The 19,713-nt window shown below is 35.4% G+C and overlaps 1 protein-coding gene across 1 annotated transcript in view; it reads right to left on the minus strand.

Annotated features, from left to right (window-relative positions):
• Window positions 1-1,214: 1,214 nt before the first annotated feature.
• Window positions 1,215-19,713, minus strand: part of LOC126819015 (ATPase family AAA domain-containing protein 2) — a 28,674-nt gene continuing 10,175 nt past the window's right edge. The window contains exons 8-23 of the mRNA XM_050546822.2: window positions 19,090-19,324; window positions 17,538-17,828; window positions 16,937-17,185; window positions 16,163-16,253; window positions 15,213-15,527; window positions 13,775-13,919; window positions 12,804-12,990; window positions 12,404-12,589; window positions 11,737-11,875; window positions 11,115-11,311; window positions 8,950-9,109; window positions 8,183-8,305; window positions 6,038-6,666; window positions 5,562-5,595; window positions 4,158-4,387; window positions 1,215-3,614 (exon numbers count right to left, since the gene is read on the minus strand). Of these exons, the coding sequence (XP_050402779.1) occupies window positions 3,567-3,614; window positions 4,158-4,387; window positions 5,562-5,595; window positions 6,038-6,666; window positions 8,183-8,305; window positions 8,950-9,109; window positions 11,115-11,311; window positions 11,737-11,875; window positions 12,404-12,589; window positions 12,804-12,990; window positions 13,775-13,919; window positions 15,213-15,527; window positions 16,163-16,253; window positions 16,937-17,185; window positions 17,538-17,828; window positions 19,090-19,324 (3,259 nt within the window). The 3' untranslated portion in view covers window positions 1,215-3,566. The remainder of the gene's footprint in view (window positions 3,615-4,157; window positions 4,388-5,561; window positions 5,596-6,037; window positions 6,667-8,182; window positions 8,306-8,949; window positions 9,110-11,114; window positions 11,312-11,736; window positions 11,876-12,403; window positions 12,590-12,803; window positions 12,991-13,774; window positions 13,920-15,212; window positions 15,528-16,162; window positions 16,254-16,936; window positions 17,186-17,537; window positions 17,829-19,089; window positions 19,325-19,713) is intronic.

The raw sequence follows: 19,713 nt of genomic DNA on the forward strand, positions 1-19,713 counted from the left end.
CCATTATTCACTGAAATTTGTAGCCTCTGAAACCCAAATATCTTCTTTACAGGAATTAAAATTATCCTTTACGAATCCAAATGTATCCCTGAATAATGCGTTTTGGATTTTAAATAAGATTTATAAAGAGGCAGATTGAAATCCAAAACAAAAGGCACAACAATTTTTAAACTTTCAATACATGTACGAGTCAGGGAGATCAATGGACATTTTGATTAATAACTTCTTCTATGTATTTCAGTGATATGATTTTAAGATCTACGGAAATATTATTCCAAATTATTTACATTTATTTTATTGGTGAGGGCGATAATACCGCTTAAAGAGATACTCCTAAATACCTATGAATGATCGTTATGTTTCATCTTTATCGTAAGCCGATAGGTAAACACACACAAGTTTTCATGGTGTCACGAGGTAGTTCTTCACCTATATTTAGTAACATGTTTATCACCTATTGTTATACAGTAGTGGTAGTCCCAACGTACCAGGCCATTGATATTCAATATAAGAGTGGGACTATAAAAATTATATTCATATTCTGAATGCCTACATTTATCATCCAGTCAGCAGTAACCGAGTAATAGTTTAACAACTGGATAATTATATAATGGTGAACAAAATCCTTTACGCAAGCTTTCACCAAAACAAGGCTAATAACATCACCTACATGCACCGATACAAATTCATAAAATATTTTTTTTTTTTTTTAAATTTTTCAAAAATGACTTTATCTTTGTTGTCGGTATTTTATACATAAACTTTAAATAATTTCTCCTTCTCGCTTTAATATATTTACTTCCTATTTACAATCATTCAAACTAACAACTAACAAAACACTACAGACATAAACATAATATATACATGTTACTACCTGCTACATTACATTATACATATACCCTGGCTTTATTTTGTATAAATCACCATCACTTGTAAAAAAAAAAAAAAAAAAAAAAATATTTGGCAGTTATGTTCAAATTACAAATCTCGCCATCTTTATATATCAAAAAATGTTGTTTAAATTAGTTAACATAAGTTTTTAAGAAATGATCGTGAAAAATACCTTACTATAGTAGTACATATAGAGCTTGATTATACTTTCAAAATACCTCTTGAGGACTTGGAGCACCTATATCAACTGATCCCTGCCTGGGTCTTGCATCCAAGAACTATTATACGGTCCTAAAATATGTAGACCTAGTCACATGAGTTTAAGGCGGTCTAGGGAGTTCTGTATCTATCCTCAAAGGCCTGGGACATTATACACGAGGACTTTTCATTTAATTATAAAAATACAGCAATTTCATTGGCTGAATGTTAAAATAATAGGACAGATTGTAGCTTTAAGCCAATGAAAGGGATGTATTTTATTAAAAAAAAATAAAAAAATTCAAATCTTCATGAATAAGGCCTGTTCACATCCAGGACAATTCAAAAGTGTAATAGAGCTCTATCTTTGACATTTTGCTTTTTTCAACGATGAATTAAAGATGCATTATGCAAGAGCTAAATCTGCCTATTGCAGGTCTTTCTTTAGGCCTTAAATGTTATATAAATTATTAATTAGTCAGTTCAAGACATTCCCAGTTTTACTATCTAGTTTATTTTAGCTATTATAGCGAGAACTGCTAGTTCTTTATCTAAATCTTACATAATGCATCTGTAAGCTGTGAAACATTAGATATTATACGAAAAATGCAAATGACGATCAGCAGCCTAAACTTTACAAGAAGCTAAGCTATCACTATGTAATACATAAGAAAATAAGTTAAAGATGCATTATGTAAGAGCTAAATCTGCCTATTACAGGTCTATATTTTGGCTTCAAATTTTTATAAATTATTATCTAAACATGCCCATAAAGAATTCTCTAGGCCTTCGGATGGCTCTGATTTTAAGTAGATTAGAATGTTTTGGCCATTTAATGATTTTATCTAAAAATGGAGAATCTTACGTAATGCATCTTTAACTTGGTGAATTAAATATAGATTATAATGTAAACACATCGATTTGATATATAAAGACAACAATAGATTTGTAATTCATTATTGATTTAACTTACTACATCTAAATTCTCTTATAATAATATTCATTTCCAATTTCATACGACAATACATACATGTTAATAAACACAAGTTTAGTACACAAATGTTGATTGTAGCCTTTAAACACAAAAACTAGTCTCTTGGCCAAAGAGAGAGAAATGGGGTTTAACGTCCACTCGACACAAACCAGGTCATGTCGGGACTAACATGTGGTGAGGAAACAAGAGGACCCAGAGAAAACCCACAAGGTTGACAGGCAATCCTACTCCCGTCTTCTGGCCAAAGATTGTGTCATCTGAGTACAAAACCCCCCCAAAATATTGGTCGGTGAATGGCAAAGGAAAGAAAATAAGTTTCCTCTCAAGACAATAAAAATTATCAACCACCGATATTTATAGCCTGTATGTCCAAATGATGAAGTCACATGACTCGCTAGTTTTCATCTATATTTAGCTTTTTGAATAAATTTGTCGCCTAAGTGTGATGATAAATACAGCCAAAAACAAAATAATTCAAAGACCAGTTTTTGCTCTTCAAAGACGACAATCGACCTGTGACACCTATTTCAATTTTAAAAATTTTATATCTGATATTTTTGGTGTTTTCATGAATGATAAACTTTTAAAAAAACCATCCTGAAACTTTTTCTTTTTCTTAAAATTCTTGTCAGAAAGTGTAAAATAAATAATGTCTAATTTCATAATATAACTTTTTATATCAAAAGATGTAAATACGGCTTGTGTTGAAATATGGAATGGGTTTTAAAATATAAAATCACCATGGCTGTGCTGTGTAATTATGAATAATAAACAACTACATTGTTTTTGTTGTACTGGTAAGTTAATTTTAGGGGTTAACTATTCGCTTTCAACCTCAGGAGCTGTTCCAACCTGGGAGGAAATCATCTATATTTATTAAGTTGTTTACGTCACTAATTGAATTTTTTGGGGTGTCTTACAAACAAAATACAATTTTTTCATCTTATTTTGCAATTCTATTGGGAGGAAAAATCCATGTGTTTTGTTGTCATTTCCACCCTGCTCCCAAGCATTTTTAAGGCGAACAGCTCTGATACAGATTCTTTGGTTATTATTAAAGAAGAATTCTTGGTCTGGACCTCACCAGCCTAAAATGTTTCCACATTTCAACTGCAATAAAAATTGGTCTGGACAAAAAAGTGTCAAAGATCATAGAAAGATTACCATAAAGGAACATTGTTCATTTCGAGACTAATATGTGGTAATTTTTATGTCAATAGATATGTGTGCAATGTGAGAGACAACAACTGTTCCTATCAGAACTCATGTAAATTGTATACACGAACAAACAGATACCACACAATTGAGGCTATTTTGTCCACACTCATAATCGTGGAAGTAAATGTGGAGACAAGTCGGGCTGGAGCAATCAAGACTAAATAAATTTCTGTTATCTCAATAGACTTGTGAAAAACTACCGTTTTAAAACACAATAATAAAAAAACCTAATAACATGAACCCCCCTATCCCCAGAAATTTTATACTAATGAGATTTCTGTTTTGTGTACCACGTGACTTTTTCCTCCATTTCCTGAAAAAAAATTAAAAAATAGAGTTAAATGAAAAGAAATTGATGAGGAGTTCATATGGTTGGTAACATGTCAAACATGGGTCAGTGACATGGTCGGTAACATGGCAATCATGGTCGGTAACATGTCAAAAATGGTCAGTGACATGGTCGGTAACATGGCAATCATGGTCGGTAACATGTCCATCATGGTCAGTGACATGTCAATCATAGTTGGTAACGTGTCAATCATGGTCAGTGACATGCCAATCATGGTTGGTAACATCCAATCATGGTCAGTGAAATGTCATTCATGGTTGGTAACATCCAATCATGGTCGGAAACATGTCAATCATGGTCGGAAACATGTGAATAAATGACGAAAACATGTCAATCATGGTCGGAAACATGTGAATAAATGACGGTAACATGCTAATCATGGTCAGTAACACACCAATATATCCAGTAACATGTCAATCATGGTCGGCAACATGTCAATCATGGTCGGTAACGTGTCAATCATGGTCGGTAACATGTCTGAAAAAATCATGATGATTTTAGTCTTACCTTTATGAGGGGAATTTTATCATAAGATTTTCGATGTCTGTAGATACACTGACTAAGTATACTGTACATTTTTTCTAAACGTTCAATATTATTTCCACTAGTTGCCATGACAACTGTCTCAAGAAGACGAGATAGCCGATGTTTATCTGTGGTAACAGAAGGAACTTTATGTGATGAGTCATGTGACGGTGTGGATTTTCTAGCAGATGATTTGTTGCGACTTTTTTCTTCTGAAAAATGAAAGAACATTATTCACTGTACATGTAAATGAAGTACAAACAACTTTTCTGCACCAAATAGGCTAATGAAGACAGACATACACCATGTAGTGTGCTATGGGGTGAATTTTGACCAGGCAGTGGCATTTAGGATTCTTTTACATGGCTGCCACCGTGTACACAGGTTCTTGAGATATACAAAATGAAATGAAATGAAATGGGGTTTAACGTCCTACTGTTCTGATCCTATACTGGGCTAATGAAGACAGGCATACGCCATACAGTGTGCTATGAGGGAAATTTACGTGCATTGCAATGTATACATGGGACCTCGGTTTTTCATATATCATCCGAAGGACTAGACAGCTGTCCTTGTCAGGCCCTCCGTCGTGCATCACTGACAAAGAGGAACCTCGCCGGAAAATCTGGATGAACTTTCTCGGCCAATGCAGGGATCGAACACCCAAGCTCCAGGCTAGCAAGCCAGCGTCTTACCCACTTACCCACGTGATCCCCTGAGATATACAAACCATGTATTAATTTCAAACAGATATATGGCTATTTGTAGCCTGGATCGTGCAATCAAGAATTTTAAACAACTGACCGAAAAACAGGTGGATGCTGCACAGGAAATGATATGGGTTTTAACGCCCTACTGGGCTAATAAAGACGGGCATATGCAATACCATTTTCTACGAGGGAAATTTTGCCAAGACAGCAGCACTACGGCCTACTCTTATATCGAATTCCAACTACCAAGGGTTCTTTTACGTCCATGCCATCTGAACTACTTTACGTCCTACACCACTTGACAAGTTAGCGAGCTATCATCTTACTCACGGAGCCACCGTGGCTTCCAGAACACAAGACTTTGTTCTTGATTTCAATGAGATATACAACCCATATCAATTACAAGATATATGATAGCTATATTCTCTATTGTATGATCAAGTTATATAAACAACAAACAGATGGATGGATGGGGGGGGGGGGGGAGAGAGAGAGAGAGAGATGGGTTTAACATCCACTCGACACAAACTAGGTCATTTCGGGACTAACACATTGTTCAATTTTATTTTAATAATTTGCTTGTGAGGAAACCGGAGAAACCCAGCAGGTTGGACGTCAAAACTGCTCCTTGTCACGTATAGATGGAGTGACGGCAATGTACAGGTATATTACTTACCTTCAGTTACGTGGGGTAAATCTTCTCCATTTACCTGTAATAAAAATATATCATAATAAATTAATCTGTTCAAGATTTATGTATACTGAATATTTGAACAGGTTTCTATGGAAACATTAGTTTTCTAATGATACTCTACTATAATAATTTGATTGACATGTCTTTTTATTCTTCACAGACGGACAGAATTTTCCACAATGATGTGACCTTCTGATTCAGGCCAGTGAAAAGAGAATATTTTTCTCAGCTTTGACATGCAAAAACGTAATACAAAATTAACCAAAGGCTCAATTTCAACTAATGTAATCAATACTGATAAAAGTTCACCGGAACCAACCAATGAACCAACGGACATGCGGGGGTGACAACAATATATGGTCATGGGTATATGTATATATGTATATTAGTTGTAATCAAAACCAAAACACTAAATAAATCTGCTGGAATTTAAATATTTGTTTAAGCAGTAAACTAACCCTATGGTCGACACTGTCTCTAGAGTCTCCATTACTATCTAAAGATGATCCCAGTCCGCTATCCTGTACGACAGGAACATCAACAGTCTTAACCTCTTTAACCTCTTCGCCATAACTCTTACTGGCAATTTCCTCCTCCCTATCCGATAACATTCCAAAATCTGAATCATCATCCATGTCTGTATCCAAACCGGATCTTGCGTCAGAATCACGATCATAAACAGCGGCCACAGATTTCGGTCTACGACGTCTCTTCGTACTCGACCAGATACACTTTTTAGCCTTTTTCTTTGGTCGAACCGACGATGATTCGCTCCGCACCTTTTTAGCAGAATTGTCCCGTGAACGACTAGAATGTTCATGTTGAACTATTTGCACTGATCGTCTTTTTTCCGATTGTTCCATTTTATCGGGACTATTTTTTGATAAACGTTTTTCCACCTGCCAGTTTTTCTCGACCATCTCCAAGGGAACGGTTGTATCAACATGGATGCCACGAACCCTGCGACTAAATCTCTCTGTACTAGGAATAGGTGGCGGGGTGGGTTTCGGAGGTTGAATTGGAGTAATACGACTGGGAACAGGTGGAGCTGTGTAGTAAAAATCTGGCACATCTCTGGATTTAAGACCTGAAAATATAACAAACAAAAATTAAAAGTCGACCCACAGTTAAAATTTCTTGGCTGATTTTACTACCTATAAACACATTTTAAAGGTTGATATTGTTCAACCATTATTTTAAAACATTTTTCTCAGAATTTTTTCGTTTTCATGATTTGGGGTATTTTGGTTCTAGTAATGAAAGGAACCAAGCACCTCTGATTTAATCGAGTCATACATGATGTAATTAGATAACACACTACTTTCATTCCATTGGGTCCATTTTGTAAAAGGTTTTCAACTCTGGCAATGACTAAGATCGAAGATATAGATATATTCATGTTTAGTGTATCGAAGTGATAGTAATGCTAGTTTAAGCAAGGTCAACATCGTCATCAGGCTACTTAATAATTTCTTGCCGGCCAGCCATTGTAAATGTTAGGTTAATTTTTATCAATCATGTGCATCTACTAATATCTTTTAGCATTGTTAACACATCATCGTCTGTTCTCTTCTACTGTGAATAAGTTCAAATGAAATGGGGTTTAACATCCCACTGTTCTGCTCCGACTGAGCTAATGAAGATGGACATACACCACACAATGTGTTATGAGGGAAATTTTGTCTGGCCTACTCTTGTTTTGATTCCATCTGTCATGGGTTCTTTTACATGCATGCCAATGTATACATAGGACCTTGGTTTTGCGTCCCATTCGACTGACTAAACATAGTCCTTTGCCAGGCCCTCTGACGTACACCACTGAGAAAGGGGAACCATGCCGTAAAATTCCACTGAACTTTCTCAGCCAAGACTGAATAAGTTGAAGCACTCAGAAATAAGCTCAAGGTTTTATCCTCAACTGAGTTTAGGAGTTGGATCTCAATTTTCATCACAGTGCATTTGAAAGCAGGGATCTTAACTAGTGCTGGCACGATATATTGTTGAATCGATACTTGATTTGCGTATTGAATCAATCGATTTGTCGCTTCAGTAACTTACCTGTCACTCTTAATTAAACACCCTTAAATTGTTTGGTCCTTATTTTGATCAATATGAATATTGTGATATAAAACAGATTTATTTCTTTAACTTTGGCAGGACTAAAAAGTTTCAACATAAAAATATCAATTAGTCATTTATCCTGTTATTATCTTGGTAAATATCCACCTGGTTATGAATGATACGAATCGTATTGTAGCACCTGAATTGCAATACGTATCATATCTTGACTGCAGTCATAATACCCAGCAATAATGTTAAAGTATGAAATTTAAGGTCCACTCGACATAAACTAGGTCATTTCGGGACTAACATATGGTTCAATTTTATTTCAATAATTCGCTTGCACGTAGAGGTCTTTAGCAGTGGGAGGTAACCGGAGGACCCAGAGAAAACTCAAAAGGTTGGACAGGCAACCCTACTCCTTGTCACTACAACCGGGGAATTGAATGACAGACCTTATGATATAGCTAGCACGCGCTAACCATTCGGACATCCACCCCCCCCCCCCAATTTAACTCAGATAAAGAGAAATAAAACCATACCTCTTCTTTCTCTCGCCTCTTTTATTTCCTGACATTGTTTTTCAAAATCTGAGTTGAGTTCTGCTTTAATAATAGCATAAGCTGTATCTTTGAAGGCACATGCTCGGTGTCTGATAGCTCGACCTGTAAATTAAAACAATATCATAATAAAACCTTCAATATCCGCTGATTTTCCATCTTCATTAGCCCAGTCGGAGCAGAACATTTCCTTTCAATATCCTCAAAGGTATAATCTGCCAGCCTGACATGACAGTTTAGGAACCTGATATTACATTCAATTGTATTTCAATAGCAATAATTAATTATATGATTAAAAATAAAACATACACACAGACAGGGGTGACAGCAATATACATTCATAATGTGGACGTATAAAAGGTAATTGTACAATCTGATTAAAATACAGATCTATATTTCGTTTCACTTTTTTTTATACTTTCGATGGCCTTCAATATACTGGAAGGTCTAGTCAGAGGTCATACAAGCAGCTATGACGTCAGACATTTCATTAACCATTTCATTAACCAATGAGTGTTGATGTTTCTAGTGAGCTACCCACAGTTCTGTGCATGGCACGCCAAAAACTCACCGTAACAGACCGTTTCATTGGCTATTCCCTCACATCATCCAGAACGCAGGTCATATAACAACTCTTCTAAATACTAGTGTAGTAAAGACAAGTAAAACGAAATTTTGAACTATGAAAAACGGAATGAAATTAGATCTGTGTTTTAATGAGATTGGTAATTGTAATATTTAAACTGTACCTTGTGGATCTTTGGCTGGATTATATTCTAGAGCATTACGACAAATGAGATCAATATCGGACATAAAACTTTTAACAGTGAGATATTCATGGAGATCAATTTTAGTCATCATGGTTGACATGTCCATTGGTTGTTTTATAATCACCAGATAGTCCGGCACCTGAAACAAATAAAACAACAACATCAAGTCTGTGTGTAAACATTGGTTGTTTTATAATCACCAGATAGTCAGGTACCTAAAACAAATAAAACAACAACATCAAGTCTATGTGTAAACTAGTATTTTGACTCGGGTGGTAGAGTTGGTCTACAGAGCATTAGTTTCAATCAGTTTGGGAAAATGATCTGCATGTATCCATGATCAGCTCGTCCATTTTATTTTATTAAGAAAAGATTTAAAACTTTGTACAAACTTTTACAATTTATGTAACAAATGAAATATATATTTTTAAATATGAAACAAATGGGACAGACAGTGGGTCAGGTCCATAATATAGCTGAGCATAATCCACAGGGATTTGTGATGGCTTTGGGTCATGGGTCAGCCAATTGATGGGATTTTGCCCGTATATTCCGGACTTGTCTGAATCTTTTTTCCAAACGCCCAAAATTGTCCGACCGGGAATATGCCCAATCGGACATCAAGACATGGTGAATAATATTCAAAATTCCGAAATTAATATAGTTTACTGAGTGTATAACTACCACTCAACCAGATTATCGTCGATAATACTCTGGATTGATTAGGTAATTAAGTGATCAACGTATTTATCGTGTCATACCGTCTACAAACCTACCTTGAATAACTACTTTAACTTAATCTGACTTGATTGACTGACTTAATCCTTTGTCGGACAATTCATCAATCTAATCTCAAACAGAAGCCATTGTTTCCCCTTTGTCGAACTATTCATCAATCCATTATAATTTTAATATTCGTGTTAACCTCATGGTTTCTACATTGTCGGACATTTTAATCGCATTGATGTGAGCTGACAATATGTATAAACTAGTCATAGAAGTCACATATTGCAAGAATATATAACGCCCAGATCAATTGACAGTCATTATAATTCGTCTGCGATATCACTTTGGTGGAAGCGAGCGTTAAATAAAGCTATTTCACACACACACATATTCGAAAAATACTAGACATTGCTAGCACGCGGTTACAGCACTCGGAAAACCTCGGCAGATTCTGTTACTCTACATCTAGCTTAGGCTGTATGACGGTAAGTGATATGTACCTACGAACTTGCCGGTTTTAGAAAGAAGTTATCAAAATTGCGTCGTTCGAAGCGTGTTTAGAATTTTCAGAGCAAAGTTGTCCTTGTTTGAAGAAAATCTGATTAAACTTGAAAGAAAAACAGCTTCAGACGGTTAAAGTACGATAACTGAACCGGTATTAGAAATCTCGTGAGACGCGTGAAATTATGAAATGAATACGTGACTAAATACACGTTTATAATGTCGAAGAAAAGATTCTATTTTGATGGCATATTCTCGGATTTATGATCATATTTTGAATGGGGTTTATGTTTTTAAATAAAGAAATAAGTAATCTAGGCAATGTTGACAAATTATGTCCATTGGAATAGTGTAAGTACTTAATTGTTTTAGACGATAGCGCGTGCTAGATACAATGCGATTATTTAGCGGATGGTGTCATTCGCTCGTTGTTGTAGAGCGACGTTTATTACCCAAAAAAATTTCGGGATATCATTTTCTTACCCTCTGTACATAAGTCGTAACGGAGTATAAGACAAATGCCGGACTTCTGCTGAAAAATGTAGCGACTTATGACTCGAAAAATACGGTAATTTTGGAGGAATTTGAACCAGTACAGATCGGCAGTAGTCGGCACGCTTTCATTCTATCATATTACGAATTTTGTAGGAATGTTACTGACATAAATTTGAATCCCGTACGGGAATTAAATATGAAAAATAACTAGGTGCACCTATTTTTTTTATTACGGACGAATTTGAATATTTTGTTTACACATGATTTTTGAGTGTGGTCAAAAAACTGCCATCTTAATAAACGATAAGAGTTATGTCCCTTTATTTTGGGTAAAAATGTCTGACAAGAAAAATTTTGAAATCCCATAACTGGGTCAGACCTTAAATTCTTTCAATCTTTTTAAGTGTTTAAATATACCCTACCTCTTCAAGATCCACTGGTTTAGTAAACATACTAAACTTTCTATCTCGTCCTAATTTAGTGAGAACGTCTCGTAAAAATATTCTCAGTTCTCGTAAAGTGGCATCTTCCTGGTTTTTTAATTTTTTCAACTCCGCTTCCGTTAATTTTCTTGGTTTTGGAGGTGGGGCTACAGGTAAAACTTCTAATGCACGTCGAGCTAAAATAGTAAAAAACATGACATTTAATCTTCTAGTGTCATTTCAAAGACAACCATAACACTTCAAATTAGTTATTTACATGATATATGAAATGAAGCCTTTAGAGTTGGAATTTGAACAAGATACGGCAGAAATGCCGCTATCCAGGCAAACTTTCCCCTCATAGCATTCTCAAACTTAAGAACTTACTCAAAATTGTTTGTCTTATTTTAGCTAAAATATAGACCTTTATAAAACTTTTGTTGTTTTAATGTATCAAATACACCAATGAGAAACTATGTGCTAAGTTTTCAGTTTCTGGATCAAAGATATTTCTCATAAACAGTGATTGAAAGTTGTGTAAATTCTTAAATTAAGTTTGAGAATGCTTTGTGAACTCGGGGCCATCTAATAAAGGTAAAATATTACAGGTATGTGTGATTACCTGCAGCCGAATGTTTTGAGGATACAGGTTTCGCTGATTGATTTATAACTAAGTCCTGGTAATATTCTCGCCTCTCCTCTGTCGTAGGGTTGGTCATTTGTATAACTTCCTGAGATCTTAGATCAAATAATCCCTGAAGCTGAAAATAAAAACAAAATTTAACTTATAAATTTATCAGAGTATACCCTATATATCCATGTATCTGTGTATTTGTTTATTTTCTCAGTATCTGACTCAAAGCCAAAGGTTTTATGATTCACAAAAATTTTCACTAAAATATTTTAAGAATTGTGGCCTTTCATTGGTCAGGAGTGAACATCTAGACTAGGATATTGAGTCTCAACCAATGAAAAGGCTGCATCCCTTGTCATCCTATTTTTTTTTTAACCGACTAATAGAATAAGATGGACTTAATCATACTGTTAAGTCCAGTGTGTTGTAAGAATACAAGTATAAGATGGACTTACTCATACTGTTAAGTCTAGTGAGTTGTAAGAATGCTTGTATAAGATGGACTTATTGTTAAGTCTAGTGAGTTGTATGAATACTAGAATACGATGGATTTACTATTAAGTCTAGTGAGTTGTAAGAATACAAGTATAAGATGGACTTACTTGTACTGTTAAGTCTAGTGAGTTGTAAGAATACTAGTATAAGATAGACTTACTGTTGAGTCTAGTGAGTTATAAGAAACTTCACATGTAGCTAACATTAATAGTGGTGATGATGGTGACAGGTTCTGTACTAATGTTAAAAACGTGGCGCGTAGAGTTTCACCTATAACATCCCACCATTTGTTGATAAAAGGTAAATATATTATACTAGGTGCTGTTCTACGAGCTTCACAAAATACCTATAAATATAGAAACATCAACTATTAGGGAATTTTTCACACGCTTTCAATGGTAAACTTAATTTACACGATATAACCAATCCATGTCTTCGAATTCAATTTCTGCAAAAGCTTGGGTAAATAAAATTGACTTATTTTTAAGAAACCAAGGTCCTGAAATCTCTGGAAGGTCTACAAATATCTATTTATTTGATAGTGAAAGTGATGATCATACCTGAGCACAAGATTCTTCGGGTGTTTTAGCACTAACAGCATATAAAGTTGGAAGATCAATGACATGGACTGGTAGTTGTTCCATATGATGTAATATAGCTGGTCCAAGGTGACTTGTCTGACCTTGACCTGCTGACCCTGATATTAATAATCGTGGTCGGAATGTTGTTGGTCGTTGATATGCTGAACTGAAAATAAAGTGGAATGGAGTACAATGAGATTTTAACGTCTCGTTATTACAATATTTTGGTTATCTTCAGACTAACACAGAAATTTTCATTTCTATATTTATGTGTGGCTAAATCTATTTGTTAAGGCCAACTCAATTTTCGTCAAGGTCGATGAGATGTAAATAAGGTTAGGGCACGTGATTGTTGGCAAGATTGTAGGTTAGGGTAAGCGTCCAGGGCTAGGGTTAGGATTATTTGGGTTAATTTGTTCCATCCGAACAACTAGACACACCTGGGAAAGTTAAGGTACCCAGGTAATTCTAGTTGGGAATTTAGTGTGCTGATCGTTCAACTATCGGATAACTGATGTCTAATGAGCTGATAGCCAATATATTTCTGAAATAAAATGGGGTTTAAACGTCCCACTTTTCTGCACCAACTGGGCTAATGAAGATGGGAAATTAAATTTGAAAGTGGTTATAGAGAAAGAGAGAAATGGGGTTTAAAGTCCACTCGACACAAACTATGTCATTTCAATTTTATTTCAATAATTCACTTAAGTGAAGGAGTCTTTAGTAGTGGGAGGAAACCGGAGGACCCGAAGAAAACCCTTGAGGATGGACAGGCCAACCTACTCCTTGTCACCTACAACCTGGGAATCGAAAACACGCCAGTTGACTCAATGACAGACCTTATGATCAAGTTTTGTAAAAACTTTAAATTGTCCACATTGAATAGATGCTTTAAATTCTGAAATGATAACACAAATTATTTTAAATATAGAAGCTAAATAATTGTTTACTTTGAGAATGAGAGGAAGGAGGGAGGTAGATTATTGTCGTGTCTATGGTTACCACGGTTACTCTTCTCGTAAATACTTGGTTCATCTTTATCTTCGTCACTATACAGATCATCCAGACCGTTATCACCATCACCTGGATTTTTATCTGCAAAAATATAACGTACGTTATTACACTAATCAAATTTCATTCTAAAACCAGAAACAAAATTATATCAAAGCTGATCAACATAGTAGCAGCAATCTACGATTCTACAGAACACGTTTCTACACTTCATTTGTTTGAAAACATGGACGACCATATTATGCAATCAGGAACTGAATATCATGGCATCATCAGAGTCCTCTTAAATTGTCATATCAAAAAGCTTACACAATCAATTGATCTGCAATTGTCCAAAGAACAAGTATGTATGCAAAGTTCATGTTGATTGTACTCGAATCAGCTTTGCCCAAAGAGCAAGTAGATAACCAAGTTAAACATGCATTATGCAAGAGCAAAATCTGCTTATTACAAGTCTTTCTTTAGGCCTGAAATGTTATCTAAATTATCAATTAGACATTAATTAACTTATCCAGACCATAATAAACTCTCGATGTCAAGGCTAGCCTTCGATGTTGGCTGGATTAGATTCCTAAATGCCGCTAACGGCCATTGATAATTAAATAAAAAAAAGTGGATAATCGAGACTATACTGTTTATATTAATGATTTTAGTAATGATGACCGAGACTTTGCAAAAATTTCACCCGCTTCTTTCTCGGCTCATAGTGGATCAATTTGACTGAAATTTTCAGCAAATTACCTTTACACTATCTAGTTTTTAACTATTATAGCGAGAACTGCCATCTCTTTATCTTATCTCCCATAATGTATCTTTAATGGATCAGTTCCCAGTTTCAAGAAATAATATATCTTGAACGGTTTAAGAGATATACAGAAGATGGACAGAGTCTGTTTATATATCCCTACTTTATCTTTTATCAGCGCAAATAAAAAGAGAAGTTGTCTTAATACCTGACTGATATGGAGAAAGACAATTTGATTAAAATACAGATCTATATTTCGTTTCATTTTTTTTATACTTTCGATGGCCTACACTACATCAAGATCTGACCGGTTGTAGTAAAAGGTTGCGTCAGAGGTTGTACAAACGGCTTTTGACCCTATGACATCAGACATTGATTAATCAATCAGTGTTGACGTTTCTAGAGGTTTACCCACAGTTCCGTGCATCGCTTGCCAAGAAGTCGCTGTAACAGATGGTTTCATTGGGTAATCCCTCACGCCATCCAAAACGCAGGTTATATACACGTAACAACACTTCCAGATCCTAGTGTAGTACAGACAAAACAAAATTTTGAAATATAAAAACGAAACGAAATAGGATCCGAGTTTTAATCAGATTGGGAAAAAGACGGTTGTGTAATACTTTACTCACTTGGTGCATCTAGAGATGACATTTGAGCGAGAACAGAAGGAAAGGTTTCCTGTAACATTCTCAGTGTCTGATCAAACAAACGTTTTAATAGAGGTCGGATAACCGTGGACAGACAGCGACCCGGAGAGGCAATTGAACGTTGAGCAGTTGGTACAATAGTCTGCATAGCTTTATAAAAGTCTTTAGCTGCCAGATTAATTGACTGGACATCCAGCTGTAATTTCTCGGATGACGCGTAGATCTGTGGATATCGTCGACGTAGTGCCATTAATGTTGCTTCTGTACATAATGCCTTCATGTCAGCTCCACAATATCCTAGAAGAACAAGGTTAAAATATAATGTTACATTTTTTGTTAGTGAAACTGCTTATGGCAAAAGAAGGTGATAAACCTAACGTTACTTGTGAAGAGAGAGAGAGAGAGAGAGAGAGAGAGAGAGAGAGAGAGGAGAGAGAGAGAGTATTGGGGTTTAAGGTCCACAGGACAAAAACTAGGTCATTTCGGACTAATATAAGGTTTAATTTTAATTTAAATAATTTGCTTGCGCGTAGGGTTCTTTAGCATAGGGAGGAAACGGGAGGACCCTACTCTTTGTCACGCACATGCAGGAAATCAAAACCATCTCACTTGACTCAATGACAGGTCTACCTTATGATGCAACGCGCACGCGTTAACCATTCGGCAACCCATTCCACTGTTACTTATAGACACATGTTTAAAGGTGTGGCTATAGTAGAGAGCTGTGGTGAGTAAGTTGCTGGCTGACTAACAAGGACATCCCGGGTCCAATCCCTGTGTTATCACTGATTTAATTTCAGTGAATCACTCATCTGTGAAGATAACACACAAAGAAATTCCTATTGAAAGTAAAACATATTAATTTCTTGCATGTATTAATATTTTATTTGTTAAATCTATATTGAGAAGTAGTTTACATATGGATTATTTACCAACACACTTCTCTCCTAACTCCGATATAAATTCTCCAGATAATCTGGGTGTCCAGCCTTTTGTGTGAATTTTCAGGATCTGTGTTCTTGCCTGTACGAATAAAACGTTTTAGTTAATTAATAAAAATATAAAAGATTGATTAATAAAGAATGTATAATAAATAATGCAATCTGATTAACACACAGATCCTATTTCGTTTTGTTTTTATAGTTCAAAATTTCATTTTACTTATCTTTACTACACTAGGATCTAAAAAAATTGTTATATAACCTGCATTCTGGTTGATGTGAGGGATTAGCCAATGAAACGATCTGTTACGGAACTGTGGGTAACCCACTAGAAACATCAACACTGATTGGTTAATCAAATGTCTGATGTCATAGGGGCAAAAGCCGCTCATATGACCCCTGATGTGACCTCCCACTACAAGTGGTCAGATCTTCATGCAGTAGAGGCCATTGAAAGTTTAAAAAAAACAAAACAAAATATAGATCTGTATTTTAATAAGACTGAGAAATATTGATTTGTATGTATAATGATGTAAACATTCGTTTTTCGTGGGCTTCCAAATTGACCGACTCTGCCATTTTGAACTCAGACTCTGGAAAGTGACATATCAGTGAACAGGAGCCATTAGAGGCTGGATTATACCGTCTATAGTTCATTAGTGCCTGACATTAATCATTATTTCCATTCCTGTATAACCAAATCAACGACACCATTATTGTTCAAACCCAACAAACTTATACAGACTACATTGTAACAGCACTTACTGATAAAGATGGCAAAGGAAACAAAAACTCTCTATCAAATCTTCCTGGACGTCTTAGGGCTGGATCAATTGAGTCTATTCTATTAGTAGCCCCAATAACAACTACTTCTCCTCTGTTATCCAGACCGTCCATCAAAGCTAAAAGTGTTGAAACGATCGAGCTGTGAATCTGATCCTGTCGACTTGACCTTACTGGTGCCAATCCGTCAATTTCATCAAAAAATATAATAGAAGGCCTTGCCTGATATGCCTGTAAAATACAAATAAAAATATAATAGATGGCCTTGGTTGGTATGCCTCTAAAATATAAATAACATGTGGTATTAGATTTGATAACAATGTTATATTTTATTCTATTATCATTTAATGTGCACACTTCATTGGCCTCTTGTTAATTCCCCTATTTATGCGACTATGTGACAAACACGAAGATTGTCTACGTTATCACCCTTGGTGGAAGAGGAAGTATAACTCCAGAAACAAACGAACGAACGAAAACCCAAAGATTTCCACAGGCTACTTAGCCTCATGACCAACATGACCTAAATGGAGATCTCAGTTAAATGAAAATGTTAAACGCCATTCCTATTCATCATGCTTACCTGATCAAACAGAAGTCGTAACTGTCTCTCCGATTCTCCAACCCATTTACTCAAACAATCAGCACCCTTTCTCATGAAGAACGCTACTCTTTTATCTCCGTGGCTACATTCATTAGCTAGAGCCCTAGCTACCAGAGTTTTACCAGTTCCAGGTGGACCGTAGAAAATACATCCCCTCGGTGGTGTGATCTTAAATCTTTCAAATATTTCTGGATATAAAAGTGGAAAGACGACCATTTCTTTCAGGGCTCGGACATGTTTGTCTAATCCACCAACACTTTCAAATGTTATCTATAAAAAAAAAAGAGATGAGATTTATACTTTATTATGTTATGTTAAAGTTGCTTAAAGGGCCATTATGCAAGACTAGATAAAGAGCTGGCAGTTCTCACTATAATAGTTAAAAAATAGATAATGTAAAGGGAATATGCTGAAAATTTCAGTCAAATTGCTCCACTCTGAACCGAGATATTAGCATTTGAATTTTAGGTCTAGCCTTGATCATCATTACTAAAGTCAGTACAATGAAAAACATAGTCTTGATTATCCATTTTTGGATTAAATCATCAATGAACGTTGTGCAGCAAATCGGATTCAAATCCAGAGAAAATCTGACACATAAGATGGCATTAAGAGTTGATTAAGGTCTTTTCTTCATGTTAATAAATGTCTAATTAATAGTTTATATAACATTTCAGGTCTAAAGAAAGACCTGCAATAGGCAGATTTAGTTCTTGTATAATGTATGTTTAATATAGGTTTAAAGATGGGTTTCAAGAAAAGTATTTATCGGGTGGTTATTTCCAATAAAAGTATGGCAATTTTGGTATATATGGAAAGTAGAGGTATCCAATCTTACCAGAAAAATACTGGAGTCCCCGAAAAACACTAATGGAGCGTATACAGGACAAAAATGTAAGGGTTCCCCTAATCAACAGCCCGACGATTAAGAATTTCTGCTCGCATGATGTCAAAGGTCACACGCGAACATTGAGCGCTTGATGTACAAGTTGATAAACTTTATGAAGAGTTAGACGTACAACACTTTCTGAGATAAAAATGACGGAAAAGACGCGGGTAGTGGATAACCCAAGAATTTAATTAGGATTAGATATTTGTAATAAATAGTAAGCGATTAAAGACAACATCGTCTTATGTATGCAATGAATTCTCCTCTGATTTCCAAGACGTGATGTAAACATGACCTGGTTTGATCAAATTTTAATAGCAGGGCATTCCTTCGCAATTACAATGTTTAAGAAGGATTTGAAGCATAATTATGACAAATTAATTAGTTTGAATATGTTTTTAGTCCATATATACCATTAAATCACCCAGTTTATACGCGGGAACCCATCTTTAAATACAGAATAGATGTATCATAAATTCAATTAACGGTACAAGAACTTTGATAATTTTACATTATCTATAGAGGATGCGGCCATGTGAATATTCATAGAAATGATGTAACCACACTTGCATGTATATGTATATTGAAATACATAATAGAAAATTTAGTCTTAGAAAAAATATAAAATCATTATTAACTTACGGATCTATCCACTTCCATTGGGTCAATATCAGCCAAGCTAGCGCCGATCTTAGCTCTATCCTTTAGTATCCCAGTATTCATATCTTCCTTTGTTAAATTAAATGGCAAGCATCGATTTCTTGATTTCATCATACTCTTGGCTTTACGTCTCTGGAATCTTTCTTCATCGCTAGAGTTGCTGCCTGTGTCAGATGATGAGCTTGTGCTGGAGCTGCCATGGAATGCTGCACGCTTCCTAGAACAGTTTTCATTGGCGTTGCTTTCATACGATCGAATTTTTCGAGGCCACCTAAAAAAAAGATTCCTGTTCCTACGCACCTAGCTTTTCCTACCTTACCACTAATCATTTTTTATTTTCAAAATCTCATTTATGGTAATATTCCAGAACATGTACCTCCGTGAGTTTCTGAGTTTTAACTGCAAGCAAGTGAAATCCAAAGCCAGTGAGTTAACGACATTAGGACATCATCAAGACTCTTTCTTTACAAATATCAGAAATGAATGCCAGTCAAAAATACACAGTAAAAGAGAGGGAGAGAGAAATGGGGTTTAACGGCAGCTTGACACAAACCAGGTCATTTTGGGACTAACATATGGTTTAAATTTATTTCAATAATTCGCTTG

This window comes from Patella vulgata, chromosome 4 (genome assembly GCF_932274485.2).
Source record: "Patella vulgata chromosome 4, xgPatVulg1.2, whole genome shotgun sequence".
Taxonomy (NCBI): domain Eukaryota; kingdom Metazoa; phylum Mollusca; class Gastropoda; family Patellidae; genus Patella; species Patella vulgata.